The 18909-nt window shown below is 48.0% G+C and overlaps 1 protein-coding gene across 2 annotated transcripts in view; it reads right to left on the reverse strand.

The window, feature by feature from the left end:
- Window positions 1-2631: 2631 nt before the first annotated feature.
- Window positions 2632-18909, reverse strand: part of PABPC1L (poly(A) binding protein cytoplasmic 1 like) — a 32446-nt gene continuing 16168 nt past the window's right edge. Inside the window, exons 7-15 of one of the 2 annotated variants that reach the window (XM_032263619.1) lie at window positions 17918-18013; window positions 11233-11499; window positions 9716-9806; window positions 8964-9092; window positions 6975-7081; window positions 5486-5579; window positions 3751-3881; window positions 3210-3284; window positions 2632-2821 (exon numbers count right to left, since the gene is read on the reverse strand). In XM_032263619.1, coding sequence (XP_032119510.1) covers window positions 3216-3284; window positions 3751-3881; window positions 5486-5579; window positions 6975-7081; window positions 8964-9092; window positions 9716-9806; window positions 11233-11499; window positions 17918-18013 — 984 coding nt within the window. In that variant the 3' untranslated portion in view covers window positions 2632-2821; window positions 3210-3215. Of the gene's footprint in view, window positions 2822-3209; window positions 3285-3750; window positions 3882-5485; window positions 5580-6974; window positions 7082-8963; window positions 9093-9715; window positions 9807-10986; window positions 11500-17917; window positions 18014-18909 lie in introns of those variants that run through there. The other variant, XM_032263618.1, reaches the window with a different exon arrangement.

Genomic DNA, 18909 nt, shown 5'->3' on the forward strand with positions numbered 1-18909 from the left:
GGTTTTCAGCCTATAGAAGTGGAGTTTCAGGATTCCATAGAGCAGAGCAAAGGGTTTTTTGATCATCCCTTGGCTCCCATCACATAGCGCTAAGCATCACTTAGCACAGCACCTCGGAGCTCTCTTAAGGATGAGTGTCGTCTGAGCCATCAGAAACATCCAGGCTGAAGCAGAGTTTAGAGTCAGACAAACCCCATGGGCACCATCAAGGGACAGTTTCAAAGTGGGGAACTGTACCCCTTTTATTGCCTCATAAGCAGGCAGGACTGATATGAGTCAGGTTTCGTGACATCCACTCACAACTGATTTATATTGTTCTGAGTGCTAGAAGGCAAGCAACTTGATGTGCTAGTAAAGACACAGGGTAGGGCTGGCACAACCCGAAAAGGCTACTTGTTTTGTACTTCAGAAATTTCTGATGAACACAACATGATAAGCTTCCTCATCCCCATCACTCATCTTTGAAACTTACTGTCAGTGTTCCAGAGAGGCTTTGAAGAATAAAACTTCTGTTTCTCATAGATTAGTTTCTAGGAAAGGGACACACAGCTATCAATGTGTCTTAACAGTTGTGATGGAATTCTTCCCCACTCCCAGAGAAGGTAAAACACCGTTACGTGGGAGTGACAGGGCAGAGTCCTACTTGGGAGCAGATCATGCAGGGTCTCCTAGGCTATGTAAAGTGGTCCTTATTCTAATGATGGGAAGCTACTGCAGGATTTATGCAAGGATGAGACATTAGAGAGGCATTTTGAAAAAAAGCCTTAAAACTGCATGGTGGAGGCCAGATTGCAGGAGGGCGAGGGTAGGTGCAGTTAACCAGTGGAAGGCAAGGCAGTGAGAGCAGGGGTTGAGCTTAGCTCGAGCTAGTGGATTTATTCCACTAGGTAGTGGGAGTGGATTTGGATTTGGTAGGAGGTAATGTTGATGAATTTTCTATGAAAGGGAGGAGAGAAAGTGTGTGGCAGCAGGGTTGGGGAAACCGTCCAATTCTGGCTTTTGTAACAGAATGGTGGGGCCATTTATGGAGACAGAACACTAGAAGAGAGAATCAGAATAAGGCCGGGCATGGTGGCTCACCAACGCTTTGGGAGGCCGAGGCAGGTGGATCACCTGAGGTCAGGAGTTTGAGATCAGCCTGACCAATATGATAAAACTTCATCTCTACTAAAAGTACAAAAATTAACCAGGCGTGGTGGCATACACCTGTAGTCCCAGCTAGAGACAGAATTGTTTGAACCCAGGAGGCGGAGGTTGCAGTGAGCAGAGGTTGCACCGCTGCACTCCAGCCTGGGTGACAGAGCAAGACTCCATCTCAAAAAAAAAAAAAAAAAAAAAAAAAAAGAATGAGAAGGAAGGAGAACTTAGTTAAATCATGAACTTGATTTTAGACATGTTACTGAGATAATCAGGAGCTGATGGCAGGTAGGCTGTGGAATGTGAGAGAGGTGACTCAGATACTCAAGAGTTGACTGGACTGAAGAAAAAAACGGGGAGTCATGCTAGACTGGGTGCAAATTGAAGATGTGTTTGAAAATTAGATAGCTCAGGAGAGCATGGCATGAGGAAAGGAGGGGGCCCAGGACTGAGACTAAGGAAATGCCAGCAGTCAGCATTTGGGGAGAAGACGATGGATCTGCAGAGGGAGCAGATTAGAAGCAGCCAGAGAAGTGGACAGGGTGTGGCGAAGACAGGTTGGAGGTTTGTGGAGTGGAAAACAGGAAGAGTGAGGAGCTGAGAGTGGCAAAGCAGCGCCTTGAGGACTCAGTCAAATTTGTTGCTGGTGAATTTTTAGCAGAACCCAATCTATTTGGGTCATAGTGGCCACTTTCATTTGGCTGTTCAGGTGTAAGAGAGAGCAAAGACCTGGACTGTACATCCCTAATGGGAGGTGAGCACTAACTGTCCCGAAGAAGCTTTTAAAGAGACTTCCCCATTACCTGTAGGGGAGGACAATCCTAACCTGGTAAGGTACCTTAAAGTGTTCCTACAAGAGTTCTTTAATTATGTTACGCAACCCCTTAGCCAACCTGGAGCTGAGAAGCAACTGGGTGTTTGCCCTGCAGGGTGCTCAAACCAGGGACTCCGTGCACATCAGATGGGGGCCCCTGTAGCTCTGGTCTGTTGTGTGATACTGATGTTGTTATCCATTGTACCATTGATGGATCAGCTCCTGACACACTTCCTGCTCTTGTGTATATACCATCTGTGTACTTCAGCACTCCTTTGGGTTTCTGTTTCTTTTTGAGATGGAGTTTCATTCGTGTTGCCCAGGCTAGAGTGCAATGGCACAATCTCAGCTCACTACAACCTCCGCCTCCCAGGTTCAAGCGATTCTCCTGCCTCAGCTTCCCAAGTAGCTGGGATTACAGGCATGGACCACCACATCCGGCTAATTTTTTGTATTTTTGGTAGAGATGGGGTTTCTCCACGTTGGTCAGCATGGTCTTGAACTCCCAATCTCAGGTGATCTGCCCACCTCAGCCTCCCAAAGTGCTGAGATTATAGGCGTGAGCCACTGCGCCCGCCTGGGTTTTTATTTCTTGTAGCCAGAGCCCCAACCCAGTCATGTCTACCCTTTGCTCTGTCCCCACCTCCTTCAGACACAAAAGGGCCTCCTGGGAGGCAAGGCAGATTTTGCAGCACTTTTAATACACAAAGCAAAAGGCAATAGGCTGGATGGATGACCAACCTTCATTTGCATACAGGGCCCAAGTATTGATACCACTAATTGGGAAATAAGTTAGAGTTTGCAGGGCCTTAGGGCTGAGAGCCAGAAACACTGTCCTTCTGGCAGCCATGGAAGCGAGGATTTCCTTTTCTGAGGATAAAAAGGTAAAAATAAGGGTTTTTAAAGTATGGCAGACACCCGGTCTTCAATAAAGAAGGTGGTTTCAACCCAGCCAGGCCTTTAGGAAGGCAGAATGGAGCCAGGCAGGGCCCCAGGAAAGCCCAACCTATGCTGCATGAAGCCAGTCAGGGCAGCTGGCGAGAGGGTACCTCCTTCACCCTGCACTGTCATCTCCACCCCCCATTCCGATCACAGTTAATCATCTCCTCTGATTCTCACAACTTCCTCCAGACTCCCTGGTACTTCAGAGAAAGCCAGGGACACAGCACGATTCTCTGTGTGTTTGTGAAAGTCAGTCCCTGCCTAGTTCCTTACAGCTTCTCCCAGGCCCAGCTGTTCCTGTCATCATTCCACCCACCTGGTTTCAATGCATGAACGCCTTCGGCTGCTCCACAGCCTGGTGTGCCTGCAGCACGGCCACTGCCTCGTCTATCTGTGGGACAGGAGTGGGAGGGGCTTAGTGCAGCTGTCCCCGCAGGTCCCAGAAGAGTCTTGACCTCCCCCTGGCTCAGCATCCTGGACACAGGATCCTCCTCCATCCACAGTGTTTCTGTGGAAACTCCACCTCTACTTGCAAGATTCCACAGCCCTGTCACCTTTGACACAGGTACACTGCTTGACAGCTGGAAAAATCCTAACCCTTACACTCAGTCAGAACACACTTCCTTGTACCAAAACCCTACCTACGGAACAACACAGAATTAGTCCATGGAGGGGCTGAAGTAGCAAACCCTTACCTAAGGCCCCCTCCACTCTAAAATTCAGCAGGCCTTCAAATATCAGCAAGAACACTTTATCTGGCCAAACAGCTGTCCACTAGCTCCGTTAGAAGAGCCCTTGTCCTTAGCGTTCCTCCCGGCCCCTCAGGCTCCCTGCTACCCAGGCTGGCTCCTGCTTACCTTGGCATGGAGGGACTCTGGAGACTCCAGCATGAGCAGCAGCTCCGAGTTGTCAATCTCCAGCAGCATGCCCGTGATCTTGCCGGCCAGCTGGGTGTGGACATCATGGATGAGGGGGTAGAGCCGCTCCCCTGTGTGGAACACCCTCTAATGGCTCCTGCACCTGCCTGGCTCACACCCCAGCATCCCAGGGCTGGTATGGAGTGCAGCATTGAGGACATCTGGGTTCTTCTCCCAGAACTGCTCCTCCTAGACTGTGACGTTTAACACCTGATCTTCTAACATTAGGTATTTCTAATGACAGGGCTTGCTTGGTATTGGTGGTCAGCCCATCTCAGCAATGTGTGCAGGGCCCAGCCAGGATGGGGTGCCTTAAGTGGGGGCGGAAGGGGTCTTCCATGAAGAAAGTGAAGATGTTTACTTTCTACTACTAACAAACTATTACTAACTACTACTAACAAAGCCTTCTACTTCCATTAAGCTCATTTAAAATTTTTCCAGGTGAGGCCAGGCGCAGGTCATGCCCGTAATCACAGTACTTTGGGAGGCTGAGGCAGGCAGATCACCTGAAGTCAGGAGTTTGAGACCAGCCTGGACAACATGGTGAAACCCCATCTCTACTAAAAATACAAAAATTAGCCAGGCATGGTGGCAGGTGCCTGTAATCCCAGCTATTCGGGAGGCTGAGGCGGGAGAATCACTTGAACCCAGGAGGTGGAGGTTGCAGCGAACCAAGATCATGCCACTGCACCCCAGCCTTGATGACAGAGCAATACTCCAGACAAAAACGGAAAAAGAAATTCGGGGTGAGGGCAAAGAGTAACGTGGCAAAATCCTAAGTAAGCTGAGGAAACAGTGGAGCAGTGGTAATGGGGGCCTGCAGTGAAGGGTCTGCTGGTGGCCATGCACTGAAGAACCTGCCAACCAGGAACAAGCTTGTGTCCACTTAGTGGCATTTTTATCAGGGCCTGCCATGGACACTAGGGATGGAGATGAATTGCACAAGGAATCCAGGATCTATGAGGAACATGTATTGACACAGATTCCCACCTCCCTGCAGTGGGCACTAGGATACTGGTGAATGACAGTTTCTTCCCATTCACCTACCTATGGGCCATTTCTCAGCAGAAATCCAAGACCATACCCCTACTCCTCCATTCTGGGCCCTGATCTCCCCACATCTGGAGTGTCTCCCAGCATCAAAGTCATAGGAGAGCAGAGCTGGAAGAAACCTCAGGACCATCCAGTCTGACCAGGGTTTTAAGATAAGAGAATAGGGGCAGCGCCAGACACGGTGGCTCACGCCTGTAATCCCAGCACTTTAGGAGGCAGAGGCGGGCGGATCACGAGGTCAGGAGTTTGAGACCAACCTGGCCAACAGGTGAAACCCCATCTCTACTAAAAATACAAATATTAGCCAGACGTGGTGGCATATGCCTGTAGTCCCAACTACTCAGGAAGCTGAGACAGAAGAATCGCTTGAACCCGGGAGGCGGAGGTTTCAGTAAGCCAAGATCCTGCCACGGCTCTCTAGCCTGGCGACAGAGCAAGACTCCATCTCAAAAAAAAAAAAAAAAGAATAGAGGCAGGTTGGCCATGGTCACTCAGTAGGTGGGTCAGTGACAAACCTGGACTTTGATCTCACATTGGACCTCCACTCAGGGTGTTTCCCAGCAGACTAGCCAGCTCACAGCTCTCCTCTTCTTGCTCCAGAGTAGGAGAACCAGCCACTCACCAATCATCTGCTTTTGCTCATGCAGGGGTGCCGCAGCCAGCATGGACGCAGTCAGGGGCTCATGTCCGGGGATGTGCACAGCCGGCTCCTGGACCTGCATGGTGCCAGGGACACATCCCTTACTCACCACGGACAGACCTGTCTTCAAAACACTTACCCTGGCAAGTGAACACAAGGCCAGGGAGGCACTGGAGGAGGGGAACAGCGGGCAGGGTCAGGATGATCAAGTGGGGTGGAGAGTCCCCAACAAGGGCAAGGTGGATTAGAAGACAAAGTCATGCCTCTAGCTTAGATGTTTCCTGTACTGCTATGAACTTATAAAGGTCCCTGATGTATAATGATAAATGAAAGCCCTGTGTTACCAATAACTTTGTGCCAAATAAAGCCCTTATTATCATGTAGCTTTATGGACACGTCCCCAGCACACTTCTTACCCTTTTGCATCATGGTAATTTTAAAGCATTTTTGGCCAGGTGCAGTGGCTCACACCTATAATCCTAGAACTTTGGAAAACCAGAGTGGGAGGATTGCCTGAGGCCAGGAGTTTGAGATCAGCCTTGGCAACATAATGAGACCCCTGTCTCTATAAAAATACACAAAATTAGCCAGACATAGTGTCACCCGCCTGTACTTGGAGGCTGAGGCAGCAGGATCACTTGAGCCTAGGAGTTTGAGGCTGCAGTGAGCTTTGATCATACCACTGCACTCTAACCTGGGTGACAGAGTGAGACCCTGTCGAAAAACAAAAGGCATTTTTGCTGTTTAAAGACTTTTTTTTTTTTTTTTTTTTTAAGACGGAGTCTCACCCTGTCACCAGGCTAGCGTGCAGTGGCATGATCTTGGCTCACTAAAACCTCCGCTTCCCAGCTTCAAGCAATTCTCCTGCCTTAGCCTCCCGAGTAGCCAGGACTATAGGTAGCGCCACCACCCCCAGCTAATATTTGTATTTTTAGTAGAGACGGAGTTTCAGTATGTTGGCCAGGATGGTCTCAATCTCTTGACCTTGTGATCTGCCTGACTCAGCCTCCCAAAGTGCTGTGATTACAGGCATGAGCCTCATTCATTCTGCAAGAAATAGTTCAAATTAGACACACTGCAGTTCTACACAGGATATGATAATACTGAATTTTAGACCTTTTTCAGGGCAGGGAGATAAATACAGTCTTTGGTTATAGGTATTTTCTGTTTTGAAGATTAAGCACATCCTTCCTATATTCTTAGAATACCTATCCTTGCTGTTCATCACAAATACTAAGGAAATCCAAATTAATTTTGGTAATAACCGAGGCAAAACAAATTGTAAATAAAACGTGTTGCTGGCCCTCTTTCCCCTTCTCTCAGTAAGAGTGATCTCTTGATTGTACACATTAATAAATGAAACTTTGCAAGCCAAGAAAAGAAAAACAGCCAAGGCCCAACACTTTAGCCAAAGTTCTGAGCCAGGCGTCTGGGAGCCCAGGCTAACGGCAGGCAGCTGGGCCGGCCTTACCTGATCGGTGCTGTGTGCTGCTGAGGGACACTTGTACGGCAGGAGAGGCCGGCCTGGCGTGCAGCATCCTACCCCACTGGGTCCTGTGGTCTGAGTACCAATGTTGGCTGCAAAAAAACATAAGCAGAATTCAAATAGCTGCTATCCAAAAACAAAACAAAACAAAACCAAAACAGAAAATAACAAGCGTCGACAAGAATGTAAAGAAATTAGAACAATGCACTGTCGTAGGAATGTAAAACCACATACCCACTACAGAAAAACAGTATAGGATTTCCTCAAAAAATTAAGCAGAATTACCATATCATCCAGCAATTTTACCTCTAGGTACACACCCAAAAGACTTGAAAGCATGGTTTCAAAGAGATATTTGTACAACCATTTTCTTTTTGTTTTCTGATACGGAGTCTGACTCTGTCACCCAGGCTGTAGTGCAGCGGTGCGATCTCAGCTCACTGCTACCCCTGCCTCCTGAGTCCAAGCAATTCTCCTGCCTCAGCCTACCAAGTAGCTGGGATTACAGGCACGCACCACCATGTCTGGCTAATTTTTGTATTTTTAGTAGAGACAGGGTTTCACCATGTTGGCCAGGCTGGTCTCAAACTCCTGACCTCATGACCTGCCCGCCTCGCTCCCAAGTGCTGGGATTACAGGCATGAGCCACAATGCCCAACCTGTACAACCATTTTCATAGCAGCATTATTCACAAACGCCCAAAGGGTAGAAGCAATCCAAATGTCCATTGATAGATGAATAAGTAAAAATGACATCTATACATACAAGGGAATACTTTTCAGCCTTAATAAGGAGATCCTGACACGCTACAACATGGATATATCTTGTTACATGTGAAATTAAAAAAAAAAAAAGCCAGCTACAAAAAGACAAATACTCTATGATTCCACTTTCCTGAGGTACCAAGAATAGTCAAATTTACAGAGACAAGTCAAATGGCAATTGTCAAGGGCTAGCAGAAGGAGGAATGAGAAGTTATGGTTTAACAGGTACAGAATTTCAGCTCTGCAAGATGAACAGTTCTGGAGAGTGGACAGTGGTGACACTAAATAACAGTGTGGATATACTTAATGCCATTGACCTGTACATTGAAAAATAGTTAAGTGGTAAATTTTGTTATATGAATTTTACCATGATAAGAAGAAAAAAGAAAGAAAGAAGCAGGGGTGTCAGGGTCTGCAGGAACCTATGGCCCGGGACTGAGTATGCCTCATTCATGCAGAACCTCCAGTGCTGAGCTTGGGGCCAGCACACTGTGGATGTGAGAACTTTTGCAGAATGAAGGAACAGATGTGCATGCTGTACAGCCAAAATCTACACCCTTGTTTATGGTTGCTGTGATATTTACCAGGCTTCAGGCCCAGTGCTAAGCCCTTGCATGCGCGATCTCATTAATCCTCAACAACAAGCCGGGTGTGGTGACTCACGCCTGTAATCCCAGCACTTTGATGGGAGTCCGAGGTGGGTGGATCACCTGAGGTCAGGGGTTCGAGACCAGCCTGGCCAACATGATGAAACCCTGTCTCTACTGAAAATACAAAAATTAGCTAGGTGTGGTGGTGCACACCTGTAGTCCCAGCTACTCGGGAGGCTAAGGCAGGAGAATCGCTTCGAACCCAGGAGGCGGAGGTTGCAGTGAACCAAGATCACACCATTACACTCCATCGTGGGCAACTCGGTCTCAAAAAAAAAAATTAAAAACATTTTTTTAAAAATCCTCAACAACAAAATAGGAGTACTATTTTTGTCCCCATTTTAAAGATTAGGTGATCGTATACAGTGGTTCAGCAAAGGGCCACAGAGTGAGTTGGCCCCAGGGACTGGAGGCCAAGCTAACTACCATGCTACAGACAGTCTGCAAAGTCGGCCCTGCCCACCGAGAGGGTGTAAGGCAAGGGCACCATGACGGTTGGTCCTGACTCCCAGTGCCAACCCTGCCCCACCTCCATTCCCCTTGGCCCTACCCACACTCACCTACTCTCTGGGTGTGGGGCACCGTGCGTGGCACCTGGGTGGAGGCCTGCCTGACACCGCTGATGTGGGCTGGGGGGCACCGAGGCATCACTGGGGGCCGAACCATCGAGGCACCTGGAGGGTAGGCAGCTTGTGGCGCAGACACCACAGAGAGAGAAAAATTAGATGGAGTCGGGGTAATCATCAGGGTGGCACGCTGTGCCTGGAAGCTTCCAGGGCCACCAAAAGAATGGGAAGGGAAACTAGAATGTTAACGACAGAAATAGGAGTCAATTCACCTAGACCCAGAACTCCAGGAAAAGGGTTGTAGAAATATGCAATTTCAAAGCCAGCTCATGTCTACCCAGAGCCCCCAAATGCATAAGTACCATGATCAGACACCTTAGTCCCTTCAAGACAGTTTCAAGTGAGTGTGCATTTCACTCTTATAGTGGAGGGCCTTTGGTCAACAAGATAGCCAGAGGAATTTCATTTTCTCAGCTTTGCAAGAATTTTCAGAGTCACAAATCAGAGGAGTCTGGCGATGACTGCTAGTGGCTAACTGTTGTGTCTTTCATTGGCTCGTGCCGGTGCTTGGTACTTTACACACATCTCATTCAGGCCCATGCTCAGAAGAGGAAACTGAGATTCGGAAAAGTGAAGTCACCCACCCTGGAAAGTGGCAGAGCCAGGTTTCTTCCCTGTGTTATGACTGCCTCACAGGGCCCATGCCAATGGGCCAGTCTGAGAAAGGAAGGGGCTGGGTCACTCACAGGAAGGTCTAGGTGGCTGGGACGTCCACCTGGGGGCAGGCTGGGTGGGTGTCACTGGGCCACAGCCATAGTACGAAGCCGGGGCTGGAGGCTGCATGGGAGAAGAAGACCCAGGATGAGGGGCTTGGCGGCAGGGTCAGTGAGAAGCAATACCTCCTCAGGGACACCCTGGCAGGAACACCACTGGCCCCTGCAGCAGACTGGTGAGTAAAGACCTACAGGGCTGGAATGAAAGCTCCCTCCTCCCATCTCAGGATATCCATTAGCCCTGAATCCTTCAGGGCAAAGATCTTAGATTTCAATCTTGGCTCCTTGTCAGCTAGCCCAATGACCTGGATAAAAAGGGTGACATCTTACTCCAACTTGTGCCAGCTTGAGCAACTGCTAAACGGAGAGGAATGTTCTCACCCTGGTGGCCATTAATGGCTGACATCTTTCTCCTTCCTCTAAGCTCCACAAGGTCCTTTCCCAAACCATGCTCCTCAGAACATTAACATCCAGGGAAGATGTTAACAGGCATCCCACAAAAAATGACCATCTAAGCTGGGGAAATGCTATATAATCTGTGCCTGTTTTGGAGAGTCACAGATATTGGCATATTAGGGTAGAATAATGTAGATAGTAAAGAAACCTAGGGCCAGGCATGGTGGCTCATGCCTGTAATCCCAGCACTTTGGGAGGCCGAGGAGGGCAGATCACTTGAGGTCAGGAGTTCAAGTCCAGCCTGGCCAACATGGTAAAACTCCATCTCTACTAAAAATACAAAAAATTAGATGAGTATGGTGGCACACGCTTGTAATCCCAGCTACTCAGGAGGCTGAGGCATGCGAATCGCTTGAACCCAGAAGGTGGAGGTTGCAGTGAACTGAGATGGCATCACAGCACTCCATTCTGGGCAACAGAGCAAGCAAGACTGTCTCCAAAACAAAAAAAAAATTAATTTAATTTAAAAATATATGTAGGGCAGGGCACACGGTGGCTCATTCCTGTAATGCCAGGACTTTGAGAGGCCAAGGCAAGAGGACTGCTTGAGCCCAGGAGTTTGAGACCAGCCTGGGCAACATGGTGAGGCACCCTTCTTTAAAATAAACAAACAAAAAAAAAATTAGCTGGGCATAACGGCATGTACCTATAGTCCCAGCTACTCAGGAGGCTGAAGTGGGAGGATCACTCAAGCCCAGGAATTCAAGGTTACAGAGAGCCATGATCACACCGTTGCTCTCCAGCCTGGGTGACACTGAGACCCTGCCTTAAAAAAAAATAGAAAAGAAAAGAAAATGTAGGTTTAATTTGCTTAATGCATCATTTCCCAAGCTTACTACATCATTGAGAGTCTTTTTTAGCACAACATTCACGAGCTTCTTCAGACTGGAAAATGCCATTTGACTAACACTACGTCTCCCTTTTATGGAGGGGGAAATGAACTCGGCAGAAGCAAGCTGGGAACTCTAGTCTTCACGCTCTGCCTGGCTGTGGCAGCAGGAAGGCTGTGGTGGGAGCTGTGGGCAGGCGGTCACCTGGGGCACGGCAGGCAGGAAGTAGCTGGAGGGCTGCTGAAAGGAGCCCAAGAGGGGGTTGCTCAGGGTCCGCATGGTGGAGAGGCGCTGCATGTACTGGTTGGTCAAGATGGCCTTCCGCTCCTCTTTGCGCTGGGCCAGTGCCACGTAGAGTGGCTTGGTGCCCACGAGGCGCCCGTTCATCTCTGTCACGGCCTTTGTCGCCTCTTCTGGGGAGGAAAAACACACAAAGCCAAACCCCTTGCTGTGGCTACCCTCTGTCATCACCTAAAAGCAAGACAAGACAAGAGCTGCTGGGGTGGGGAAGGAAGGCTCCTGGGGCTGCACTGCCTCCCTCCTCCCCAGGGGCCAAGCCCAGCACCCAGCACTGGGCAGGCCCGAGAGAAAGCTGTGACTGAGAGCTGTAGCATGCACCCCTGTTTACTGAGCGGGGATGGCGGGATATAGCGTGTACCCCCATTTATTGAGCTGTGATAGAGGAAAGTAGTGTGCACCACCATTTACGGAGCTGTGTTCGAGGGATGCAGCGTGCACCCCCGTTTACTGAGCGGTAATGAAGGGATGCAGCGTGCACCCCCATTTACTGAGCGGTGATGAAGGGATGCAGCATGCACCCCCGTTTACTGAGCGGTGATGCAGGGATGCAGCGTGCACCCTGTTTACTGAGCGGTGATGAAGGGATGCAGTGTGCATCCCGTTTACTGAGCAGTGATGGAGGGATGCAGCGTGCACCCCCGTTTACTGAGCGGTGATGGAGGGATGTAGCATGCATCCCCATCTACTGAGGCCTGCTGCATGCCAGATACTTTACGTGTCTTCACATCTCACATGTACAACCCCCCTGATGCAGGAGGCATCACAGCTCCTGCTTTGCAGCTGGGATAAGAGAGATTCTAAAGAATTACTTGTCCAGAGTCACTCAGCCAGTGGTTCATACATCAGCCAGGACTCACCCCAACACACTGTTCTGGTAAGCTTCTATTGATTGCCTCTGCTAAGTAAGCCAAGTTCTTTAAGAATTTGGGAAAGAGGTTCTTAGCCTTTTTGTTAAAATAACCTTTTTATTTTGGAGTAACTTTAGATTTACAGAAAAAGTTACAAAAATATTACAGAGGGTTGCTGTCTTTTTTGTTTGTTTTTTGAGATGGAGTCTCACTCTGTCACCCAGGCTGGAGTGCAATGGTGCGATCTTGGCTAACTGCGACCTCAGTCTCCCGGGTTCAAACGATTCTCCTGCCTCAGCCTCCTGGGTAGATGGGACTACAGGCGTGTGTCACCACACCCAGCTAATTTTTGTATTTTTAGTAGACACAGGGTTTCACCATGTTGGCCAGGCTGGTCTTAACTCTCGACCTCAAATGATCCACCAGCCTCAGCCACCCAAAGTGCTGGGATTACAGGTGTGAGCCACTGGGCCTGACCTGCTGTATATCTTTTACCCAGCTTCCTCCAATGTGAACATGGTACATTTTTTTAAAATGACAACATTAACACTGGTGCAATGCTATTAACTATTATACTATTAGCTCCTATTAGCTGCAATGCTATTAACTGAACTCCAGACTTCATTGGAATTTCACTCTTTTTTCCTCTAATATTAATTTTCTCTTCCACGATCCAACCCACATGGCATTTAGAGTTTGTGACTTTTTTTTTTTTTTTCTTTTAAAGAGATGGAGTCTCACTCTGTCATCCAGGCTGGAGTGGAGTGGTATGATCATAGCTCACTGCAGCCTCAAACTCCTGGTCTCAAGGGATCCTCCTGCCTCAGCCTCCCAAGTAGTTAGGGCTATAGGTACATGCCACCACACCCAGCTAATTTTTTTTTTTTTTTTTTGAGTTTGTAGAGATCAGCTCTCACTATGTTGCCCAGGATAGTCTCAAGAGATCCTCCTGCCTAGGTCTCCCAAGGTGCAGAGATTATAGGCAGAAGCCACTACACCTGGCCCTGAGTTTTTAACCTTTTTTAGGGTCAAGACACTGGCCTGGCTCACACATACCATAAAAATTAGAGTTATTTTTAAAATCTGCATTACTAGAGCCTATGCTCTTCCCCCCCGACCCTTTTTTTTTTTTTTTTTTGAGCTAAGATCTCACTCTGTCACTCAGGCTGGAGTGCAGTGGTGCAATCTCAGCTCGCTGTATCCTTGACCTCCCGGGCTCAAGTGATCCTCTTACCTCAGTCTCCCAAGTAGCTGGGACTACAAGCACACACCACCATGCCTAATTACTTTTGTTTTTTGTAAAGGTGAGGTCTCATCCTATTGCCCAGGCTGGGCTTGAACTCCTGGAGATCCCATGCTCTTAATCAGTAATTTTCAGACTGCTATCCTTCAGTACAGGGGTCTTCATCTGAGAGTCCACAGATCCCCCTCAGGGAGGCCAAAGATACAATTTAGGGGGTCTGTGAACCTGGATTGGGGAAAAGTAACATCTTTATTTTCACATTAGCATTTCCTTCTATTATGAATATGGGCAACTACAAAAAATCCTAGCAGTATGAGTCATGCCTATGACTTTGTCATGAAGAAAAAGAAAATATTTTCATATTATATTAATTATTGCTAATCTCAGCCAGGTGTGGTGGCTCACGCCTATAATCCCAGCACTTTGGGAGGCTGAGGTGGGCAGATCACCAGAAGTCAGGAGTTCAAGACCAGCCTGGCCAACATGGTGAAACCCCATCTCTACTAAAAATATGCAAAAATCAGCTGGGAGTGGTGGTGGGCTCCTATAATCTCAGCTACTCAGGAGGTTGAGGCAGAACCCGGGTTCTTGAACCTGGGAGGCAGAGGTTGTAGTGAGTCAAGATCACACCACTGCACTCCAGCCTGGGTGACAGAGCAGGACTTCATCTCAAAAAAAGATAAAAATAAAAATAAAAAAATAAAAGCACATACCGCTGTCGCTTTAATATTTTCACCATTACATATTTTTCAATATAATTTTTTTTGTAATTTACTTTCTATCAATTCGTCATGTGAGGACAAATTTATGCATTTAAAAATATTCTTAGACCCAGGTTTGGTGGCTCATTCCTATTTTTGGGAAGCTGAAGTGGAAGAATTACTTGAGCCCAGGAATTTGAGACCAGCCTGGGCAATACAAAAAATTAGCCAGGCATTCTGGAGCTCCAATAGTCTCAGCTACTTGGGAGGCTGAGGCAGGAGGACTGCTTGATGCCAGGAGTTGGAGGCTGCAGTAAGTTGTGATGGTACCACTGCATTCCAGCCTGGGCAACAGAGCGAGACCCTGTCTCAAAAAGGGTTTTTAAAAAATATTCTTAGAAGGGGTCCACAGGCTTCATCAAACAGCCAAAGGGCCAGGTGTGGTGGCTCATGCCTATAATCCCAGCACTTTGGGAGGCCGATTTGGGTGGATCACCTGAGATCAGGAGTTCAAGACCAGCCTGACCAACACAGTAAAATGCCATCTCTACTAAAAATACAAAAAATTAGCTGGGTGTGGTGGCAGGCACCTGTAATCCCAGCTACTCAAGAGGCTGAAGCAGGAGAATCTCTTAAACCCAGGAGGTGGAGGCTGCAGTGAGTCAAGATCACACCATTGCACTCCAGCCTGAGCAAGAGTGAAACTCTGTCTCAAAAAAAAAAAAAAATATATATATATATATAGTTAAGAATTTCTGGTAGTAAGTAGTTAATAATGATAAAATTTAGCAAAGCTAACACTTATGCAGAGCTTACCATGAACTTGACAGTGGTATAAGTATTTATATCCATTAATCCCTTTAATTTTTATAATCTTTTTTATATAAAACAAAATATAGTCCAGATGCAGCGGCTCATGCCTATAATCCCAGTACTTTGGGAGACTGAGGTGGGAGGACTGCTTGAGCTCAGGAGTTTGAGACAAGCCTGGGTAACATAGCGAGACCCCATCTCTATCAAAAATTGTTTTTAAAAAATCAGCTGGGCGTGTGGAACACACCCGTGGTCCCAGCTACTTGGGAGGCTCAGGTGAGAGGATCACTTGAGCCCAGGAAGTTGCAACATGCCATGATCACACCACTGCACTCCAGCCTGGGCAAAAGAAAAAGTACCTGTCTCTAATAAAAAATAATAACAAACCAAAATATATAAAATTTTATAAGACAGGATGGGCATAGTGGCTCATGCTTGTAATTTCAGTGCTTTAGGAGGCCAAGGAAGGCAGATCACCTAGGCCAGGGATTCAAGACCAGCCTGAACAACATAGTGAAACCCTGCTGAAACTCTACTAAAACTACAAAAATTAGCTGGGCTTAGAGCTACCTTAGGTAATCCCAGCTACTTGGGAGGCTGAGGAAGGAGAATTGCTTGAACCCAGGAAGGAGAGGTTGCAGTGAGCCAAGATCTCGCCACTGCACTCCAGCCTGAGTGACAAGAGGGAAATTGTCTCAAAAAAAAAAAAAAAGATATATACAATTTTTGGGCCTGTTAAAAAGATGGTCACCCTAGGTATGCCTTAACCCTAAGGAGTCCAAATTTACACATTTCCTTTGTTCCAGAAGTACTCAAGAAGTCCATCTCCTGAAACTGTATATAAGGTGTGTGATGAATAATTACAACAGTCACTATCAAACTACTTATTGAAGCAGATGCTGTACATGAAGCCTCTTTAGTAGTTCTCAGGACACCTCGAGAGGTGAGCAGTGTTGCTCCCATTTTATAGGTGGGTAAACAATGTCCAAAAAGCAAAGCCACTGGCCTCAGATTCTAGAGCTAGGTAATGGTAGGACTGGGGTTTACATTCAGGTCTGATTCACTTGAAAATCCCAGCTTTCAACCATGTTATTATATCAAATGTGTATGCATTTGTTGGGAAAGAGGATCGATAGCTTTTGATGATGTTTAATCAAATTTACTGATGGCTAATTTACATGTGCCACAGGCTTCTCTCACATTTTTCAAAAGGCCCTTAACCTAAAAGACAATGTTTTTTTCCTCCAAACACAAGGCTCCCTGAAGGATGTTTAAACTGGATTCAGTACCCAAAAGAGAACTTCTGGACCATTCCCTCAGAACCAATCATCCCATCATTCAGGCAGGTCCCCCACCCTATCACCCGCACTGATCTCTTTGGAAACTTCCTCATTCCCACCCCAGCTCCCTACCTCCTCACAGCCAAGTCAAACACTGCTGCTACTGCCACTTCTTCCAGGCAGCCCTCCCTCCTGTTCCACTGAGCTCCTGTAGCTCTGCCTCCCATACTATCCCCCATATTATAATCCATTTGAGTTAGTGATGGACTGACTTCCTCACTAGACCATAAGCTACTCGAAAGCAGGGATCACATTTGATGTGTTCCTGTTTCCCACAGAGCATGGTAAAACAGCAGGTATTTAAGTATAGAATGAATAAACACTGGGTCATCTTAAAACCATCTGGGAGCTTCTTAAAGAAAAATAAAGCCAGGCACTGTGGCTCATGCCTGTAATCCCAGCACTTTGGGGGGCTGAGGTAGGTGGATCACCTGAGGTCAGTAGTGTGAGAGCAGCCAGGCCAACATGGCGAAACCCCGTCTCTACTAAAAATACAAAAACAAGCCAGGTGTGGTGGTGCGCGCCTGTAGTCACAGCTACTTGGGAGGCTGAGGCAGGACAGGTGGAGGTTGGAGGTAGTTGGAGGTTGCAGTGAGCCATGATCATGCCACTGCACTCCAGCCTGGACGACAGAGTGAGACTCCGTCTCAAAAATAAATAAATAAATAAATAAATAAATCAAAAGGCCAGGTCCTACACCATGGAGATCCACATTCCATCATTGACTCAGGGATGTATATTTAAGAATTGCCGGCCGGGCGCGGTGGCTCAAGCCTGTAATCCCAGCACTTTGGGAGGCCGAGGCGGGTGGATCACGAGGTCAAGAGATCGAGACCATCCTGGTCAACATGGTGAAACCCCGTCTCTACTAAAAATACAAAAAATTAGCTGGGCATGGTGGTGCGTGCCTGTAATCCCAGCTACTCAGGAGGCTGAGGCAGGAGAATTGCCTAAACCCAGGAGGCGGAGGTTGCGGTGAGCCGAGATCGCGCCATTGCACTCCAGCCTGGGTAACATGAGTGAAACTCCATCTCAAAAAAAAAAAAAAAAAAAAAAAAAAAAAAAAGAATTGCCCAGGGGGTTGTAATGAGAAGCGAGAAGCCAGGGCCAAGAGCCATCCAGCGAGCGCCAGTGTCCTCATCTATAAGAGGACACCTGCTGAAGCTCACAGAGCTGCTGAAAAGATGGGCCAGTTGTCACATCTCAGGGGTCTAACAGGGTTGGGCACAGAGCTGGTGCTCCAGAAATAGGGAAGAACAAATGAAGAATGACGGGGTCCAGCCCTCTCACTTTCCAGATGGGAAAACGGAGATCCAGAAGGATGATGTCACTTGCAGAGGCCAGACAACAGAAGTCAATGGAAATACTAAGATGTGAATTTCTGGAATCTGGCATCCAGTAGGCACTCAATAAATGCCAAGGTCACAGTGAGTATTTAGTATTTCTACCCTTTTCCCCTCTAGCCCAGATAAGGCTGCAGATGGGCTACAAACTCCAGTGGGGTCAGCAGAGCCCCAGAAGGGGTACCCGGTACCAACCCTTCAGAGACTTCTGCGCAAGAGAGCGGAGGGGCGGGGTTGTGGGAGGATGGTGGTGAGACAATGGAGGGAAACGCTGTCCCCCAGAGATGCCCCCAACCCTCACCTTCGCACTGGTAATCACTCCATAGGGAGAGAACTCTTTCCTCAGTTTGTCGTCATCAATGGAGTCATCCAGGTTCTTCACGTACAAGTTCACGCCCTGGAGGGAAGGGAAGCTGTTGGAGACCCCCTTCCCCTCCAAGGCCCCACTGCCTTTTGGAGACCAGGGGGCTGACACAGGCATGAGGGGCATGGGAAGCCCCACCAGCCCAGCCTCCTGCTCCCCGTCTCCCTCAGCAACCAGGTCCCCCCATCCCTCAGCATGCCCATCATCTGCAAGCTGTGGCCGCCACATCCCTAATGCCCCTGCAGTTCTCACACACCCTCCCAGCCTCACCACAGCTATTCCCCATTTCACAGATGGGACCCACAAGGATGTCCCAGGTCCCACAGCAGGCTGAGGTCCAGGGCAGGCCCAAGCAGAGCTCTCCAGATAGCGGACGTCAGGCAGCAGGAGGCACAGCTCCTTGCCGCTGGCCCGTGACCAGACCCAAACACAGGCGAGCTGTCCCTCTACCACCTGCCAGCCCAGGAGCCTCGGGCACTTACTCATGCTGGTGCCAGGCGCCACTCTATGCTTTCTCAAACATTTTGATTTTTGTTTTTTTAGACGAAAAAAGTCAAAATGTTTGATTTTTTTTTGAGACAGATTTGATTTTTTTTTTTGAGGTGGATTTTCATTCTTGTTGCCCAGGCTGAAGTACAATGGCGTGATCTTGGCTCACTGCAACCTCTGCCTTCTGGGTTCAAGTGATTCTCCTGCCTCAGCCTCCCAAGTAGCTGGGATTACAGGCATGTGCAACCGGGCCCAGCTAACTTTATGTTTTTTAGTAGAGACGAGGTTTTACCATATTGGTCAGGCCGTTCTTCTGACCTCAGGTGATCTGCCCACCTTGACCTCCCAAAGTGCTGGGATTATAGCCATGAGCCACCACACCAAGCCACATTTTGATTTTTTTTTTTTTTTTTTTTGAGACAGAGTCTCACTCTGTTGCC

Source organism: Sapajus apella, unplaced genomic scaffold (genome assembly GCF_009761245.1).
Source record: "Sapajus apella isolate SASKATOON/1434 unplaced genomic scaffold, GSC_monkey_1.0 scaffold137, whole genome shotgun sequence".
Classification (NCBI taxonomy): domain Eukaryota; kingdom Metazoa; phylum Chordata; class Mammalia; order Primates; family Cebidae; genus Sapajus; species Sapajus apella.